The following is a 20,262-nucleotide window of genomic DNA, read 5'->3' as shown; positions in this document are numbered from 1 at the left end:
GTGTTTCCTGCTGGTCTCTTCTTCTTTTTTTTTTAGCTCGGTTTGCTCCACAGTTCACACTAAGCAATTTCATTGCATTTTTTTGGCCTTTTTTTCTAAAAAAATATTTTACTTTTTGAAATGTAATGTAGTCATTGTATTTGCAGCATTTGGAATATTTCTACCGTAATTCAAATGCATCAAGTCACTTTTGTTTTTATGATTCATTTATTATTAAGGATGTCAGGGCGATGGATTAGATTACGACACCGTAGTTGTCAGCGTATGAGTCTCGCGGGTGTGCATTAGTAGAAATGAAAGGACAGGACAGAGTGTGGCTTGTCGCAGATGTGTTTCAACAAAAGAAATCAAAGATAATAATTACACTTGCCAAACATCCAAACGTCAAAAGGGGAAAAAAAAATCTGTTGAACCATTAGGCTATTTGAAAGCATTTTTAATGTGAAAGCTGCTGAGTTGCAGATAAACAACAGCTCCGCAAATAGTAGACTAATGTGTACACATTAACTAAAGTCTATAAACACAGTGTATTTGATTGACTTATCACTTTTTTTATTCATTCCCCTGCTGTGTGCTCATTCCATGACACTGTGATGTTTTTGCACTCCAGTGTGGGAGAAGCCAAATAGACTTAATCTGTCACACAAACACTACCGAGTGAAAAGCGCTAATTAGCACTGATCCCGACAACGGGTCATTATCAAGTCAGTGAAAGAGCCCTCACGAACCTTGTAGTGTGCTTCTGAGTGGGCATTATTTTGTAGGCATGACATGACTGTGGATATGTTTGAATTGATTCAAGTGTGGATTATGATAATCTTTTGTTGTAAAATTGAGGCAACATATTTTGGATTGTTGAGTTTAGTCATAGCTGATGAAATATTGCCGGGCCAGTTATCACGTCAGCCTCACAGTTTTGAAATTGACAGTTCAATCCCCGTTGGGTTCCAACCTTTTTGTTTGGAGTTTCCATATTTTCCCCATGCCTGCGTGGGTTTTCTCCGTGTAGTCCAGTTTCCTCCAACATCTTCAAAAACCTGAACACTCTAAATCCAACCTAGGTTGTTCGTCTCATTGGGCACTGCAATTGCCTGGCAACCAATTCAGGTTGTCCCTCCACTCTTGCCCACAATTGGCTGGGATATGCTCCAGCACCCCTGTGACGCTTGTGAGGATAAACAGTCCGAAAAATAATACTCATTTTAGTGGGGAGGAGTAGGATTTAATGATTAATATGACCTACACTAGATCGACTTTAAGCACATATCTGCAATTATTGGCTTTGAAACAAATTAATGTTAAAAAATATCGTGAGACATGTTTGCCTTCGCAAAGTTCAAAGATCCTACTATTTTTTTTCAAATAATAAAAGTAATAAGCATATTGCATTTAGAATTAGATATCAGTAATATGGTGAAAGCTTCTCAAAAAGGGACACCTTTTTCAGTTCTCAGGTTTATTTGCTCTCAATAATAGCACAATCGTTCACCATTGTTTCAACACTGCTTATCTTTGATGCTGATGCTATGCGTATCCCAGATAACCTCGGGTGAAAGGCGGACTACATCCCGAACCGGTCGGCAGTTTATTCTAAGACAAACACACAGACACCCATTCGCACCGACAATCACACCACCACTTTGGGGAATTGATCCTACACTGACTGCACCATAGTCCGGTGAATGCACCACTCACTACACCAACTTGCTGAGGTGCATATCGTAGTGTAAATTTCTGAGGTGAGTTTTTTTGTGAATGATTTCGATTTTATTTAATTGATAAGATACACTCATTAACTCCAGAAGGCATCACATCTCATTTCACACTTTTTGAAAAACATCTCACAATTACTCTGGAAAAGTACTATACACACGTACCTTTCAGTTATTATGATCACAGGAAAATGTAATGTCATTTTCACTGTGTAATTTGCTTGCATATGTGGGCACAAAATCTAGTTACTGTTTCCTCAGGTTTCACTTCCAATCACTACTTAGCAGTCCTAAGGCAACACAACATTCTCTATTGCACTGTTTGTGGAAATGTAATAGATCATTGGGCAGTGGCTACAGTCACAATGGTTGCAAAAGTGCATGATTTTACGATATAAATTCTGTCAGATGCTGGGTTTTTTTCCTCTTTTTTTTTCACAAATCAGTGCATGTCAGAATGTGCTCTTTCCTCTGTCGCTCATTTGCTCAGGAAACATTATCCCTGTGTTCTCTACTCGCATAAGCACCACAATTACAGTGCCCGTGGGCGTCTATGATAAAAAGACCTCTCTGAAAGAAATAATGTGAAGGAGCCAGTTGACAAATATGTAGAAACTGTGTAGAGCTTGAGTTTTTAGATTTACCTCCTTCAAGCAGTCAATACTATCATCCTATCATCAAATCAGTGGTATATCTAACTACACTGTCATTTATACACATTTTCCAATATGCTGTAGATTCTCAGCTGTTTGGATGTTTGAGTATGAGACCCCAGATATTGCTTCAGAATTTTGTCAGGCACTTTGAAGTAGAGGTGAGCTGATGGTGTAGTGCACATGTGTCAAAGTGGCGGCCCGGGGGCCAAATCTGGCCCGCCGCATCATTTTGTGTGGCCCGGGAAAGTAAATCATGAGTGCCGACTTTCTGTTTTAGGATCAAATTAAAATGAAGAGTACAGATGTGTATTAAATTTCCTGATTTTCCCCCTTTTAAATCAATCATTGTAATTTTTTAATCATTTTTTTTCTGTTTTTAGTTCAAAAATCATTTTGTAAAATCTAGAAATATTAAAAAAAAGCTAAAATAAACATTGTTTTAGATCTATAAAAATCTGAATATTCAGGGCTTTTAATCCAGTTCTTTTAATCCATTTATATAAAAAAAATCTAAATAATATATTTAAAATGGTCCGGCCCACGTGAAATCAAGTTGACGTTAAAGCGGCCCACGAACCAACCCGAGTCTGACACCCTTGGTGTAGTGGTTCACCCACCTGACATCGATGTGGACAGGCCTAGGTTCGCGGTATGGTTGTGAGTAAGATTGGTGGTCTATCTTTCTGTGTGCCCTACGGCTGACTGTTGAACATTCTAGGGAGTAGGCTGCCTTTCACCTGAAGTCAGCTGGGATAAAATCTCAACTGATAGTCAGTCCATCAAAGGACATCAAAATAGATTGATCTAAAAAATACCACAAGAATCAAGAACATCAACATATTTTTCATCCCTTTTTTTAATTCCACATTGAAACTGTTTCCTGCAGTCAGGCAGCATTTATCCCACCTCACATTCTGTTGGGCCAATGTCGAGCCCGGCTTTTGTTAGATTGACAGTGACTAGTACGATGGATGTCATCGAGCAAGCACAGATCCGGCGTTTAGTCTTCTTTTCTCCCTCACTCAATATATAATATATGGTGAGCGGTCGCAGTGATCAGCTTCGGAGACAAGAGCCCAGAATGTTATAAATCCCTGTTTGTGTGATCACCTTGTCTTTTATATCTCAAACTGAGTTAGGGATTTAACAAAAAAGAATGCCCGTGCTCGATTCATTTTGACAAGTAACATGATTTAACAACAACGCCGTGCTTGGCCTTCAAAGAAATGTTGTCCAAAAGTGTAAAATTTGCCAGAACCGAAACTTTGATGCCTGTTTTTTTTCTCTCTTCCTTGTGACTTTATTTGATGTTCTTAGTCATTCCAATAAGCCTTTTATAATCATCAGAATAACAATGTACAAAGGTTTTCACAAGCTATCATGAAGAGACCTCCTGTTCGTAGCCTGAGCAGCATTAGGAATGAGCCTCAGACATTATAGGTCTCGGTTTTTACCTCAACTTCTTTTATACGTTGCCATTCCACACTTCAGCTCCTTTTGTGCCTTCTCTAAGCAACCCTCTCCTCTGAGAGTTGCCCACTCTCCTGCAGTGGATTCCCACTAGCACCTTGATATACCTGCTACGTCAAGTCAGATTTACATAGGCTGCCCCACTTGCCACATTTCTCTTTCACCGTCTTATCTACGCTTAGGTTCACCTGAGCCCTCTCTTATCTCCACACATCCTGTATTGACAATTTCCCATTTGATTCACTTAGTGGTTTGTCCTCCCGTTAGCCCAGAGTCCCCCAAAGAAGGTGAAAAGGAATCCAGTAATTCAGTAAATATTCATTCCAAACTTCCGTATTAGGAAATGCTTTGGGGTTAGCCACAATGTAGCGAGTCTACATCCGCCGAGACGATAGAGATAGAAATCTTGACAGTTTGCCTGTGCTAGTTTGTGAGGCTCCGGTCTCTGTCCCTCTCTCTCTCTCTCACCCTCTCTATTTCCTTTTCTCCTTGCATCCCTCCCTCCTCCCCGCTTTCACTGTGTGATATCAGTGGCTTGACAGCGTAGAGCAGCGCAGTGGTGAAGCGAGACTGGCAGAAGGCTCAACCCCCTCCCTTTCTCCTCTTCTTCTCACTCTGCCTCCAGGTGAAGAAAGAAGCGCACGGACTTATCCCAGGTGTCGCTAGTGGGTTGACTCTCATAAAGCTGAAGACTTTATCGCCATAGAAAATAAATACAGATTGGATTTTGCTTCAGAGCAGTGACAAGAAAGCCACCATACGTGATCTTTTACTTCTCACCAAGTGGAGTCTTCATTTTGTTTGGAGTGATTACCCTGGAGTTTCTTCATTTTACGTTGTATTCTTTTATATACCCATTAAGTGGTGGGGGTGTGAGATATGCTCCCTAAAGGAAAGGCTCCGGAGGGCCACCTGTTTTGGATGTTGCTATGGACAGTGGGATGGACGGTGCATAGCTTAACATTTGGCTCCTCAGACCTCCATCTCTTGTCTCCTACCTCTGGATCTCCCCAAACACCTGCCCCCTCTGAGCCAGAGTACTCCCAGGGCCCTCATGGATCCAGGTACAAGCAGCCACCTGTGTCCATTTATCGGTCACCGGCCTCGCTACGAGTTGGACACGGTGAGTTCTGTTACCATTTCACCCGTTTTGAATGATGCAGACGCCTTTTTTGTTTATCTTGAAGGATCTGACGCCATACACAATCGTTCAAAGTTTTTTACTTATATTCCGTTTTACTGACTTCCCTTAGCCTTCCCTTCAGCCACAGTCCAAAGAACTAAATGTAGTTGACACCAGCTCTGCATTATTGTATCGTGCATCAATTAATTAACTCTATGAGCTCTATTTTCTTAGGCTAGTTAGTTGCGCTCAACTGTAAGAACTCCTGGATCTTGATTTTTATAAAAACAAGCATTTATCAGATTTCTCTGGGCCAAGCTGGGTGTTCCAGTGAAACAAAGATGTCTCCCAAAAAATACGATCTACACTTAAAAATATGATCATGCGTAAATATGTAAACACTGTGCGTCAAACCCTTGTGAATTATTGTATCGATTAAGTCAGTGGCCACTTAATTGCCGATTTGTTTAATTTCACACATGGACACAAATGATCATGGTGGAAGGTGTTGGGTTGATTTTGAAGTATCTACTTGCTCATAGCTCTGTGATCTCCCGACGTAACTTCACATCATTCGGTAGTTCTGCTTGCACTTTCATATCCCGATATGGATTGATTAGTTTATTCTTCCATCTTAGAATCGTCTATCCATATGCTCTTACGTACCACATTTTTTAAGGGGGAGAAATGAAACGTTTTGATCGGATGCGACAAGAGTTGCCTGCCTCTTTCAAATGCGCCTGCCTGCGCATCTTTACCAAATTATCATCACCTCCTCTAAAACGCCTCCACTGAAGCACCCCATTTGTTTACATTCATGCGGGTCACAAAATTACACACCTACAGATTTTTTTTGTCGCTGACAGGATCTGACAAACCAAACTCTCTCACTTTAAGATTAAAGTGTAAAAGCTTAATCATCTCTTCTCGCCTTTAATGTCCCCACACTGCTTGTAGCTCACTAAGACTATTTATCAAGTTAACTTAACATTTAACTACCTTTTCAATGGAAAGGAATATTATGCACATTTTTAAGAGTGTGGCTAGTGGGGTGAATGGATGTGATGGTCGCTCAGAGAAATGGAATTCCATTTCATTAACGACTTTGGTTGGTAATGTGAACCGCTTGCAACATAAGCAGTTAAAGGGGCAATTGTCACTATCAAAGCAATGTATTAGCTTTTCTTTGTGTTGTACAACATCAATAACTATAACTATAACTGGCAATCGATGTGTTTTGCATTGCTGTAGTTCCCAATTCATTTAGAACAATAGAAATACCAAATGAAAAATAAGTTTTATTGAACTGCAAATAGCGGATAGTGTTTTGGATATTTAAAATGAACTTTCATACATCATTTTGGTCAAATTAAAAGTCTGGTTTTTATAGTTGTTCATAAATGCCATCTGGGATATAGTGGCTACCAAACTGCCTCACATTGTGGTGATCTGATTTGCAATACTTGTGCTATTGTGGAGTTTCTCTGGGCAAAGCAGAACCATCAAATATTTTCCATATTTTGAATTGGAAAATTATAAAAGTGAAATACATGGTTAATTGCAAAACTGTGTTTTTGCTAGACAGCGATTGACCTCATGGTCACAATTTAAGTTTCCTTACTGCAGATAATCCTGAGTCTGCAATTTCTCTTTTTCTGAAGCCGTTAGAAATAGCAAAACACAATTTTATACCCCAATTGTCCTGTTTACCTGAATTGTGAACTTAAGTGTGGTTAGATAGTTCATTTTCTGTATGAAAACACGCATGATGGCATAATTTAGTGCACTGATTTTTTTAAATTATAATTTCCAATGTAAGGTAATTTAATTTAGTAAATTGGATTAGATAAAGACTAGTACTTTGACATGGCCTTCGAATTACAAATTTAATGTCTCATCTTACACTTCAAATCACACTGGATCAATCAATTACTTATTAATTAGAAGGTCAAATGTGTTGGATTCCTACATTTGAACCTGATTTCTCCTGGACTCATTTTTTTCTAACACTTCAAGGGCTACATTTTTGCCACATTTGAACACTATCGGAGGAGATGAACCTGACAGGCTGCGAAGAGGCTGAGGAGAGGATCTGCATTACTAATGTGCCGTATATTTAGCAAGATCATTGACGAATTTGCAGGTTGCCTGAAGTGTTTGATTTACGTATGCTATGATGCATATAGTGAGTTGCTACTTTCATTAAGGCTTGCTGTAAAGTCTTGGTCGGAAAACTAGACTACATACATAGAATGACAAATCAGAGCTATAAAAACATACTTTCAGAGTAACCATGCCATAATGAGAACAACACAATGTGTGTTTCTTTCTCGTGTCGGTAACAGCTCTGCTTAACATTATTGTATTTGGCCACTCAGGAAAATTCTCTGTAGCACCTCTTGCCTGCTAATCTCATCTATATGTATCCATTTTTCGTTTTTATACACATTTATATGCACAGCTCTTTGCGTGTTCACACAGATACACACTTTATAAGCTGTTAGAGGGATTGACAAGGAATGATGCATTCTAATATGAAGGAGGTAGTCAGATATTTGGGAACTGTTTCAAGTTGCTTCGGGAAAAAAAAATCATTTATTGATACATTTCTTTAGTTGCATTTCTTGCAAGGGTTTTCTTGTATTTATTCACTTTCATTCAGCCATTATTTCTGACCTTGCAATTAATAAATATGCTAAAATTATTATATTGATTATGAGATAAAGTTTATTATCACGCATTTGATTCTCGGTTGATCCTACTTAACCAATATTACTTTGTGGATTTTAGTTTATGCTTCTTTGGTGTGCTGGTTGCTGTCTATGAAGGTAGAATTCATCCAACTAATATGATGGGATGGAAAAGTGGCGATATTAACGTTATGATGATAATGTAAAGAAAAAGGGGCAGTTTAACATGATCACATTGTGGAAAATACAGAGCATATTGAAGAGATTTTAAGTACTAATAATATATTTAACAGAAAAGTTTGCAGTATCCTCGTGCAACTATTCCAGCAAATTCTGACTGCAATAGGTTAGTGCATAAAACCCATGTATTTGCTTGGGAGTATGAAAAGGGCAAGGGCAATCGTTTATTTTTCTCACTGTGCTAGTGAAATGACTACAAAATTCTGTATTTGTTTCCTCTCACTGGGCTCTTGAGCTTGTAAAGGTTACGTTGGAGTGCACTGCAAGGCTTTGTGTTGTCTCAGCAGTTATGAACATTGAATTTAAAATACTTGCAGAATGTAATTGTGTAGGTGCTGTGTACAGCAAAATCTCATATCATACTTGTACAATATTATGATTTATTCTTCTAAAGCAGGAATAGTTTAGGATTGTGTTGCGCTCTGTAATACTAAGGTGCAAATTCACCAATGCTTGTTAGACAGCATTGTTGTGATGGACTCATTACACCGCCAACACAGGTCGACCTTTTATTTACTTTTTTTTTTTTTTGTAAATCTCTATGTAACATATTACTTAATTCAGCTTGGTGCCTTGCAAAACCTCTTTGCACTTCTTGGACAGCAAAGACAGAAAATCAATAGGAGGAACTGTTTTGCTGTCTTAATTATGTTGCTGTTTAAGTCTGTTGCTTTCTCTCCGACCTCATTTTACCCTGCCTGATTATAGATTTTACTCATTCTGAAGCACTTTATCCTCATTAAGGTGACGGGGGGTGCTGAAGCCTATCCCAGCTGACTCCAGGTCAGAGGCAGGGGAGACCCTGAATCGGTCGCCAGCGGATCACAGGGCACAAGGAGACAAACAACCATTCACCCTCACACTCATACCTAGGGGCAATTTAGAGTGTCCAATCAGCCTACTAGGCATGTTTTTGGAATGTGGGAGGAAACTTAGATACCCGGAGAAAACCCACGCAGGCCCGGGAGAACATGCAAACTCCACACAGGTGGACCGACCTGGATTTGAACCCAGGTGTGATTCCGACGCGGTAACCACTCATCCACCGGGCCGCATATAGATTTTATATTCCACATAAAAGCTGAGCAATTGGTCATGCTGTCATAGAAAAGTAAGAGGATGGTAAGCACATTACCTTAATGTTTAGGTGATTTCTACACCTATATTTTTCTTTACACTGTGACATATTAAGATGCAGTATTTCCTCCCCCAGCAACACTCAACAGTATATTCCTCAATTTGCACATTTAAACTCAGAGTCGATACGTTTGGTGTTTTCGGCAACAAAGATAATAGATAGTATATTTAGAGATACAGGCATGGAAAAAGAATATTTTTATAGTAACAAGAAGGCAGCCCAGTGGACGAGTGGTTAGCGCTTCGGCCTAACAGTTCTGAGATCAAGGGTTCGATCCCAGGCCATCCTGTGTGGAGTTTGCATGCTCTCTCCAGGCTTGCGTGGGTCTTTTCCACGTACTCTGGTTTCCTCCCACATCCCAAAAACATGCAGAATAGGTTAGTTGAACACTCTAAATTGCCCCTAGGTATGAGTGTGAGCGTGAATGTTTGTCCGGCTCCTTGTGCCCTTGTGGCCACTAATTCGGGGTGTCCCCAGTCTGGTGTCCATAGTTAGATGGGATAGGCTCCAGCACCCCCCACGACCATTGTGAGGATAAGCGGTTTGTAAAAACACTGACTGACCGGAAAGTAGTCCTACTCCAACACTTTTTGTTCACTGATCGTAAGTTTGGCATTCTATATCAGTGTTTCCGAACCATTTTTGAGCTGTGCCACACTTCTCAAATCACACTTCTCAAATCTCAAGGCACACAGCGTCATCTGAAAATATTCCCATTTTAAATTATTTCACTCACATTAAAAATGTAGTCTTTCTCATCGAAGAAAGAAATCCAAAATCACACCAACTTATGCCAACAAAAGTTGATGTCGGCAGACCCCGAACAACTTTCTGTTCCAAATAAGTTTTTAAACTCGTAAATGTATGAATTTTACTCCGAGAATTACTTAAATCTCCTAATATTACATGAAAAGTAATGTTGTCCTTATACAGACTTTACGTTGCCAAAAGTTGATGCCCTTGAAGTCAAACAACTTCCGGTTCACGTTCCAGATAAATAAGCAACAAAATGATTTTAATGTCATAGTGGTAATGTCATACACTAGGATTTAATGTCTGCCATATGTTGATTTTAATCTTGGAATATTTCGATTTTGTTAGTCTAACCCTCAGCCATGCAACGATTAGTCACACCTATTTTTATTGGTTTTAGGTTTCTAGAGACAGCAACCAAAGCTCTCGATTATACAGAACTGAGTCATAATCCATGTTTGATGGGACGGCATTGTCGTGAAGTGAACTAACAGTTCGCCCTGCAGCCTTTTAGTGGCTTCAGTCAGAGTTCATTATTGTCTCCATCACAACAGGTGCAGGACCTCAGACCTCTCATTTTTATCATTCAAAGCTATGTGTTGCCATGTGACTGAGTCAATCTGTTTTATTAAAGCCACAGGGACATTATTAGCTGCATTTGCTCCGAACAGTTTCCTACTGACCTTGAGGACAGCTGCTGAATGATTCACAGACAGTAGTAGAGTCCCACCTCCTTCCCTCTCCCATCATTCTCCTGAAGCGTCTGACTGCAGTAATTAGCACCGTACTAATTGATTCTTGATTCTGTGTGAAGGGCTATTGACAAAAGGATGAAGCACCTTCACAGACAATTATTTGCCACTTTTATTGTGGCTTGAGGCTTAGCAGGCTGTGTTAGTGTCAAAGCCAAGATAAAATGAATTTCAAATGTGTATTCATGGTGTGAATAGGTTCTTTCATCTCTGAAGTATCACTTGTCTTAGTTTGGTGACCAATGAAACAATGTGTTTGTTGGACAAGGATAATTGGTACTTTTCCAATCATGCGCAACCAACAAATAATTTATCCCCTGGAAATTGTGTTTACAACAGAGCAAATATTACATTTGCACTCCCTTCCATCTCTTTTGCTGCAATAACTGAATAAAAATCTGTCATGTCTGCCAAGGTTGCTGGATTACTCTTTTGTTTATCACAGGAGAGTGCCAGCACATTCACGTAAAAAAGAGTTATTTATCTACCAACAAGAGGGAACTTCAGAAATATTTAGAAAGAGACAGTGGAGTGATTGCAGATAAGAGTATAGGAACACAGAGGCTATCTGAGAGGTCTAACACAGTGTACTGCACGCTAAAGGAGCTAATAGGCTTGCCCAGACTCACCGAGCAGATATTGCTTTGGGATTTTTGGAAGTCCCTCAACAAACAGCCAGAACCGCCCGTAAGGCTCCATGCCCAGCTGGAAACCTGATAGCATTTTGCTGGCACTACCACACAAAGACCATAAGAAAGGGGAAGTGCATGGAAAGAGGCGATCAGACCATTTTGAATGGATAACCTTGAGAGCGTTCACTGCAAACAAAGCTTCCTTTTCTTAGAAATGTCATTGCTATGATTGAATTAATGTTGGTGAATTCTAAAATGATCAAATTAATAAGGGTTACTGAGAAAGAGGCAGGGACATGCAGCATGGTTTAGTTTTGCATTTATGGGTTTGCAAGTTTCTAATTTATTGCAATAGAAACAACACAAACCACGTCATAGAATCAGTAACATCACAGCTGTTTTTTTTGAACTAAAGAAGACCAACAAAAAGCAGGATTTTAGGCTTGTCTTGATAAAAGGATGTTTTTGGGTGATGGTACATTCAGAGCCGCCTCGTTGTGTAGAGGTTCACTCGCCTGTCTCTCTGTGTGCCCTACAACTGACTGGCAACCAGTCTGTGGTGTAGTCTGCCTTTCGCCCGACAACAGCTGGGTTGGGCTCCAGCAACCCCCGCAACCCTTTCGAGGACAGGCCGTATGGAAGATGAATGAATGATGAGTACATTCAGATGAAAACAACCATAAACTGAACTTCAGAAACATCACAAATAACACACTTTAGTAAATCATTTTATTTTGTCAGTAATCTATTCTCTGTTCAATATTTTCATACTTGCTCAAAAGTGTTACGATCGCGCCGAGACGTCGTGGCGCGGTCGGAGGGATTTGGACCCAGTAGCGGGGAAGCAGGAGGGGACTAGGCGAATTGTGCTCATGATAACAACTTTAATAACTCAGAAAGCCTTACAAAATACAAGGACTTGTGCATACAAAACAAAACCGGAGCATGGAGAACAGTATATTCGTAGCGATGTATGCAGTATCACGCAGTACGATCCGAACATGAATACCAATTCAGTCGTGTTTAAATACACACATCCGGAAGTAATCATGAATCACTCACAGCTGCTCGAACATAACGGCAAGCCAGGAGGGACAAACGAGCTGCTCCTGACAAAAAGTGTGAGTACGCCTCTGTTAAACTGACATTGACCATAGAATTGTGCGCATTCCGTACTGTGAACTGCTCAGTCTAGGATGCTTGGAAGTCTCATTGGACGGAAAAGTTGTTGGTTTGGTTTGAAGGGATTGCTTTAAATTCTTGCTAAGCAAAATATTCAAATATGCCTGTAAATGGTCTCATCCACTCAGGTTCTGTATTTGTAGGGCAATTGCATCTCGACTCTTGTTTTTTTTTCAGGTAGTTTTGTTAATTTCAATCACCCCCAACTCTAGCAGTTATATTTCTTTGAGCACTGAGTAAGTTTCTTCAAATAACAGACGTAATCACAATTTTGTTCACATGGGTACATATGGCTGTTGCTGATTAATTTCCTCCAATTAAAATTCATGTCACAATTATTTTGATCATAAAGGGATATACGTATATGCTCTAAATTCCATAAAGACGTTCAGCAAGCAGTGTGTAAATTAACTTAACAGGATAAAAGTGCAACCAACACATCTGCAAAAAATGGATTGGTTGCTCCTTGTACGTACCGTGTATTTATAAATGTTGAGAAGTTAGTTTTCACGGTGGGTGTTTCCTCGATTTAAATGTTCAAAACCAGGCCAACAGATTAATCATAAAACTGATATCATGCCAAATTATTATCTCCATTGCGAAACGGAGAGATGCTGACTGAGTGCAAGCGTTTTGAACAGACGAACAGATTAGTGCGGTTTGTACTTTGTTTGCGGATGATGTTTGATGTGTTGTTATCAAACGATGAAGGGTTTTTTTGTGTGTATATTTGTGCTGGTAATCTCCTTGAGAGATTGGTTCTGGAAAAGTGTGACCGAAATGAGTCACGTCTTCACGTCATTACAGTTGATGCATGCGCCTGATGCTCCAACGAAAGCCACTCATGCCTCGTAACTCTCCTGTCCTTCACTCGCATAAAATTGAATTACTTTACATTAGGTTCTGTTCTTTGCTGTGCACCGGATGATATCGTAGCACATTTTCATGCCCCTGTCCTGTGCTTGTTTTGAGATCTTGGTAATTGATTCTCTCTGTGTTGCAATTTACTCTCCACCGCATTTTTCCTTCTCTCATGCTTCCTTGTACCCGTATCAGTGCAGATCTACTTTTTATTCTAAATGCAACAAAAATCTAACTGCCAAAACTGTACAATGACCTGATTTTCCGAACTATAAGTCACACTTTTTTTCCATAGTTTGGCTGGGCCTGCAACTAATACTCAAGTATAACTTATATATTTGTTTTTATTCTCTCTGGCCTTCGCCAGCCTGTTATGTTTTTTAGGCTATAGTTATCTGAAAACTAAGTTAACAGACGCCTAATTAGGCTGTTGTTCTCCATTTTACTATCGTTACGTTAACATATTCTGTCTTTTCTTGGTTTCTGATCAAATGTAATATGATACACAATAATATATTGTTGGGTTTTTTACTCTCCATTGTGTACTCTGCCTGGTGCAACTTTTACACTGGTACGACTTCTACACAGGCGCGACTCATAGTCCGGAAAATACAGTATTTTTTTCAACCACTATGATTATAATTAAGTAATCAATACTAAGTTAAGAAATTAAGTCAGGGGTAATATATGCATAAACATCAATCACCAATTTTTGACGAGAAGGTCCTTATGAATTTTTGAATGATTAAAATCAAGTATAGTACGATTTACCGTAATTACTCGAATATAACACGCAGGTTTTTGCAAAATAATTAATTCCAATAGTTGGGGGTGCGTGTTATAATCAAAAACTATTTTTTTTTTTTTTTTTTTTTTTTTTGTGTCTTGTTACATGGCCCTTAGCCTGGTGCTTTTTCTTGCCAAATAAATTGAATTGAAATTGAATTGAATAAAATAAATTACAAATTTTCGATCGAAAAAAGCATTGTCAAACTCACTTTGACGCACGGATTTTACGTCATCTCGTAGAGCCGACGCACGGATTTTACGTCATCTTGTGAAGCCGAGACCACCACTGCCCCCCTCTAGCCTCGTACCCGTCTCAGTTCACCCTCTCTCAGTTCAGTGTTATAATCAATAACTAAAATAAATTACAAATTTTCGATCGAAAAAAGCATTGTCAAACTCACTTTGACGCACGGATTTTACGTCATCTCGTAAAGCCAATCGGATGATGTGTTGTGGGAGGAAGAGGAAGTGGATGAAGGAAGCGTGGACGTTGATAGGATTCTCAACGAAGAGATGTATGAGAGGACAGACAAAGAGAGAGAGGAACTTTTCATTTGAAGGATTCTAATGAATAAATTTGTTTGAACAAAACAATCGTGAAACGAAGAAAAAAAGGTAAGATTTCTGATTTTCGTCAGCGGGAAATTTTAGGTGCGCACTATATTCGAGTACTGCGTTTTTCCAGATTTTTTTGGCCCAAAGTTATACCTGCGTGTTATTTTCGAGTGCGCGTTATATTCGAGTAATTACGGTAGTTGTGTACTATGCCTAAAATAAATGCCCATCTAATAGCTTGTATATGAAGTCATTGGTTTGCAAAAAATATGTATATCATAACTATATTGAAATAACAGTATCACTTCTTACCTGCTTAATCTGCATAAGAGTGCAGAAACCTAACTTTTTTTTTTTTACAAAATGCATCAACAGCTTTTATCAAACCTTTTCTGATTTTATTTACAAGTAGATTTTCAGCTACCAATACAAGTTGACACTTCACTATATTGACACTTGATGCAAAGTGGAACCTTTATCAAACACGATATTGAGGTATCTAGCATTCTGCTTTGCAGTAAATAAAACTGATTCAAGCATATGCTTTATTACTTCGTGTTTGAGAAAGTGTGAAAAAAGTACAATATAATTATAAAGGCTATTTTTTTAACCTAGAAATACAATTTATTTAATGCCATCCAGTGCTCTACATCCTGGTTAGATTGGATTCTATTGTTGCCTCAATTGACACACAGAAGTGTGCAACTGACAGAATGACAAGGACCATTGTTTATTACCTCTGATTCATCTCATCGTACTTGCATGAAAAGACCCTGCTAGAAGAAGGTGATGATTACTGTTGTGAAAGCAGAAAACGAAATAGGGGCTTAGTTCAGATCCACCATAAGCATGAGTATACCCGGCCATGTGTCACCTGAATGGAATCAAACAATGACGCCCACTCGTGGTTTGCTGCTCTCGTTAATTCCACGGACGCGAAAGGCATTCATCTTTATAAATAGCCAATCTTTAGTTGTTTTCCTCCTCTCTACATCTAATGCTCTTGTTTGATTTTCTACAAATTAAACTCTAAACCCGAGCTGCTTTTCTCTCCAGTCTCAGCCTTTTTAATGGCAAACTGCTGGCTTGAAATGTATTCAGCCACATTTGTGACAATGTTCAGTTGAATTAGGGCCACTTGGCATTGACTGTGTGCATAAAGACTAACAGGCCACACAGTCGAGATGAACTCAGTCCCCCGTCGTGTGTCCAGAGAAACGATTATCAGACTATTCTCAAGTGGAGGACATTGAAGCAGATATTCACTCCATTGACATGGCATAGTGTGCATATCAGTGGCGGGGCAGGCGGCAGCCTTACAGTTTCCAAATGTCAAATGCGTGTGTGTTTTTACTGTATTGAGCCATAGCTGCAGTGGATTAGACCACAGAAGGGAACATGTTTCATTTTCAGCCCAAATATATAAAGTAACATTAGAATAGTTTAGGACTCAGGGGTAGGGAACCTACGGCTCGGGAGCCATATGTGGCTCTTTCCATGGGTGCATATGGCTCTCCACTAACATGTGAGATAAAATATGTTAATCACTAGTGAGAGAGCCGAGTCCCGAACGCACCAATAGGAGCGTCACGTTGACACTGTGGCATTGAGACTAGCTTTAGCACCACTTTAATCATAATTTAGTTTTTATTACTCTTCTGCATGCATCATCTCATTGATACTGATTAATTAGCAACAGCATAAAAAAGGTTGTCAAAAGAATTCAGAGACTTTTTGTGATTAAAAAGTGGTGAAATGACAACAACAAAAATTGCATTTTCATATATTTTTACTTTTAAATTCTGAGAATGGCTCTTTAGAAATGACATTAGAAAATAAGAATTGGTTATGGCTCTCTCTTTCAAAAAGGTTCCCGACCCCTGGTTTAGGTAAACATGGATTGAACGCTGTCAAAATGAAAAAAAAATCAACCATTCAAGATTCTGATAATTTGTAAAAATGTACACAAGTGCAAAGGGATGTCTTTCTAATTGGCAGTTTTCTGTTAATGAAGAAAAATCTGACCATTAACACAAGAATTGATTAGGACATGTGATTTTAGTGAATCCCTTGGACAATAGAAGAAAGAAGAAAGCCAAATCAATATGGAAATGCTGTATTGAATGTTATGGTAGCTTTGACTAAGTGAGGAAGCAAAATACTCTGTTATCTTAGCTCTCGAGTCAATGCAGTACTGTCTAATACTGTATTTATTTCAGGACCTTCCTTCTTTTTCCATGTATGAGTGTGAATGGTTGCCTGTCACAATTCAGTGTCCCCCACCTGGAGCCCATTGGTGGATGCCATCCCCCATGACCCTTGGGAGGATAAGTGGTACGGAAAATGAATGAATGAAACAAATGCGAGAGATTGCGTAGACACCTGCGGTTGTTAACAGTGTTAAAAAATATCTTTTTGAGTACGACTCATGTTTTGGCAGAATTTTTTCCCTTTTTAAGTGAGTGGCCAAATTGAGCAGCCTGTAATTTTCATGCAAAACATTTTTTCATTTATTAAATGTGCACTGACCACTCCGACTTGAATGCCAACATTTGCCTTTTAACCACTTTGCTTTGGTAAGAATGAGTGCCCGCTCATCGCCATGTTTAATCACATGGACCAGATTACCATTCTAACATATAGCAACATTAATGAATACGATGCAGATCAGTGGCATTAAAGCCATTATGGGTCCTCTAGATAAAGGCCTGTCACGTGGTCCTTTTGTCGGTCTGGACTTCTTTAATAAAGAGCAGATTTTCAATTTAAAGTTCTAGGTTTGATGCAGACAGACGTTTAATTTCCATTAGTTTTCGAAAGCGTGCAAAGCATTACGAACACTTTAAAATATTAATAATGCCACCCTACATCGAGCATGTCAAAATAATGGAGATGAATAGAGAAGCGAAATGTAGAAAGTGCATATTGTGTGGATTATTCAAAAATTTTCAACTGATTTGCTTGATTAGCTACATTTGTACTTTTTAACGACACTGTGGGTTTTAAATTGGTTTTTGTTTTAATTATATTTAATTTGATTGTGTTATGGAGCTCTGCTAAACTGTCCCATCAGGAAGCACTGAAGCCTGAAACTGCCTTACCAATTTGCAATAGCAAATGTGCAGAGAAACTCAATGCTAAGCAGCATTTTTTACCGAACATGTACATTACAAAGAAAACTGGATATTTTACAAGAAAATTTGCATTAACAACAGGCTCGTCAAATTGTTCTTTGGGATGTGTTTTGTTAAGCATTAACCGCTTGTAAATGTTATGCAAGTTAGAAAATATAGGAACGTTTCAATAGGATCCTCTCATAGAATTGGGGGTAACATTTGCTGTACAATTTAGTTGGATGCAAGACGTATTCAGTCTTGGTACTGTCAATGCTAGGTTGAATAGTTCAAAAGAGTAGTCGTGTAATGTCTGGGCTGTTGGCCATTGTGAGGAAAAACCTCCTAGTCCAAGGGTGTCAGACTCTGGTTGGTTTGCGGGCCGCATTAACGTCAACTCGATTTTATGTGGGCCGGACCATTTTAGATATAATATTTAGATTATTTTTATAAATGGATTAAAAGAACTGGATTAAAAACCCTGAATATTCCGTTTTTTATAGATCTAAAACATTGTTTATTTTAGCTTTTTTTAAATATATTTTTAGATTTTACAAAATTATTTTTGAACTAAAAACACCGAAAAAATGGATTGAAAAATTACAATTATTGATTTAAAAGGGGGAAAATCAGGAATTTTAATATACATCTATACTCTTCATTTTAATTTGATCCTAAAACAGAAAGTCGGCACTCGTGATTTACTTTCTCGGGCCGCACAAAATGATGTGACGGGCCAGATTTGGCCCCCGGGCCGCTACTTTGACACTTGTGTCCTAGTCGAAGGACATAATTGGCAAGTTGGAGTGGTACTGGCATTTTGAAAAGAATATGAATTTGTATCCCTGGAGCAAAAAATTGTAAACTTTGACTCGTAGAAATACTTGGTGGTGCTTCATAAATCACCCTTGTTTTCTGTTATGAGACTCTCACTACATTTACTACACATCGTGTCACCAGTGTCAACTATATATCATTTTCATTTCCAAATCAAGTTGGACATTTTCGTTCTCCACCATATTTCACTCCCCTAATCAAAAATGTACTGCTGTTGACTCCAAATTTTTGGTCTTTTTGGAATGTTAATAGCCTTGCTGTCTTGTGGAAAAATATTTTTTACACCAAATATCCTAATATTCAATGTGTGTGCTTTAAAATACATGAAGTATTCATTCGTTCATTCATCATTCTATTCATTTCACATATTTTTCTCAAGGACTCATAGGCCAAAAGCCCAATATTTCCTTGTTTTAGCAGCTTTGTTGGCATTGATTACATTCACAAATGGCCTTATTTGATTAAAAAAGAATAAGTGGAGTTGCATCCACAAAACTAAGCATTTACAAATGAATTTCAGTAACATTATCATTTGTAGAGTTGAGAGCTACATTGAGGTTAATGCAAAGGGATACATTTGCTCCCTGGAAAACATACATTTGTAGGAGAAAAGGTTGCCTCAATCACAACATCAACAAGCATCGATCTGTTATTTCTGCAAGGGGAAGAGAGGAAATAGTTTAACTTTCAAGACCTTGTGCTAGCTGTCTCAAGTTCACATTGCTGAATATACTTTGAGCCCTTTCCGCAGCTTTGAATGGATCCAGGTTACTGGTCTAAACATATTTGACTGATGGTAAGGCTTTCAGTTTAGGTGTCATTTATTGTAAAGTTTTTGACTCTGCGTCCTTATTTGACAGATCACCAGGCTACTACAGGGAACAAAATATACAAAAGGGGAAAAATCACAATCCATAAGATTGCATTGATGTCAACTTAGTGAATCGCTACACCATCAGTGTCTGCACAAAGCAAAGGAAAGCATCTACCACTATTCTTGTCCCATTCCTTTACTGTCAGCCACCATTCTTGTGGGAATCTTTTTTCTCCCCCTTCTTCAGTGTAATGTTTTATTGATTTATTGGTAGTGTGAGAATGATCCATTTATCCCAGTCTCGGGAGAAATATGAGTGTTGTTGTGATGTGTTCTGGCTGAATAGTCCTGATTTTAATGGAAGCCAAGGAGTGACAAAATGATAGTTGTGTGAAGTCTCCAGCAGATGCACCACTTGAAGCCACAAATCAGTCTCATACCCACTGAGTCTAAACTCCATCCTATATTTGGTAATTGACTCAAAAGTTTTGTTATGGTAGTTGGAGGCATAGTGCAATCAGCAATTAGAATGAATTGCCATTATTCTGAGGCTCTGAGGTCCACATCTATCAAATGTAGCGTATTTTTATTGCGTGTAGAATGGACTTCGATTAAAACACATGCATTTTTGAGGGGGAAATGCACAAAAATACCATTCAATCTGCAAAGGTGATACTGTCCATTGACAAAAATGCCTTTTAGGCAAATATAAATTGATTTGATGGTGCAAAAGGAATAACACGTCTCAAATTGGAGCGTGGTGCCCTCGATAACATGCAGAAAAAGATAACATTTTCAGCTAATTTGTGAGAAAATGAAACAGACTCACTGTAACTTACCTCATTTTCACTGAAACCTGATTACATCACCAGGAGGTGAACAAAAAAATGGCATTAAAAAGTATGTTTTCCTGCATTTTTTATGAGTTTAATCTCTCCCTTTTGA

At 38.7% G+C, this 20,262-nt stretch overlaps 1 protein-coding gene across 11 annotated transcripts in view; it reads left to right on the top strand.

The window, feature by feature from the left end:
* The window catches only part of nrxn3b (neurexin 3b), a 238,891-nt gene that overhangs the window by 136,305 nt on the left and 82,324 nt on the right, over positions 1 to 20,262 (top strand). Inside the window, exon 1 of one of the 11 annotated variants that reach the window (XM_077586993.1) lies at positions 4,387 to 4,961. The exons of the other annotated variants lie outside the window; for them this stretch is intronic. Within the exon in view, the coding sequence (XP_077443119.1) occupies positions 4,718 to 4,961 (244 nt within the window). The 5' untranslated portion in view covers positions 4,387 to 4,717. Of the gene's footprint in view, positions 1 to 4,386; positions 4,962 to 20,262 lie in introns of those variants that run through there. 11 annotated transcript variants of the gene reach the window in all.

Source organism: Stigmatopora argus, chromosome 19, assembly GCF_051989625.1.
Source record: "Stigmatopora argus isolate UIUO_Sarg chromosome 19, RoL_Sarg_1.0, whole genome shotgun sequence".
In the NCBI taxonomy this organism is placed as follows: Eukaryota; Metazoa; Chordata; class Actinopteri; order Syngnathiformes; family Syngnathidae; genus Stigmatopora; species Stigmatopora argus.
The sequence above is the reverse complement of the archived record's forward strand: the minus strand, read 5'-3'. Positions and strand labels throughout refer to the sequence as shown.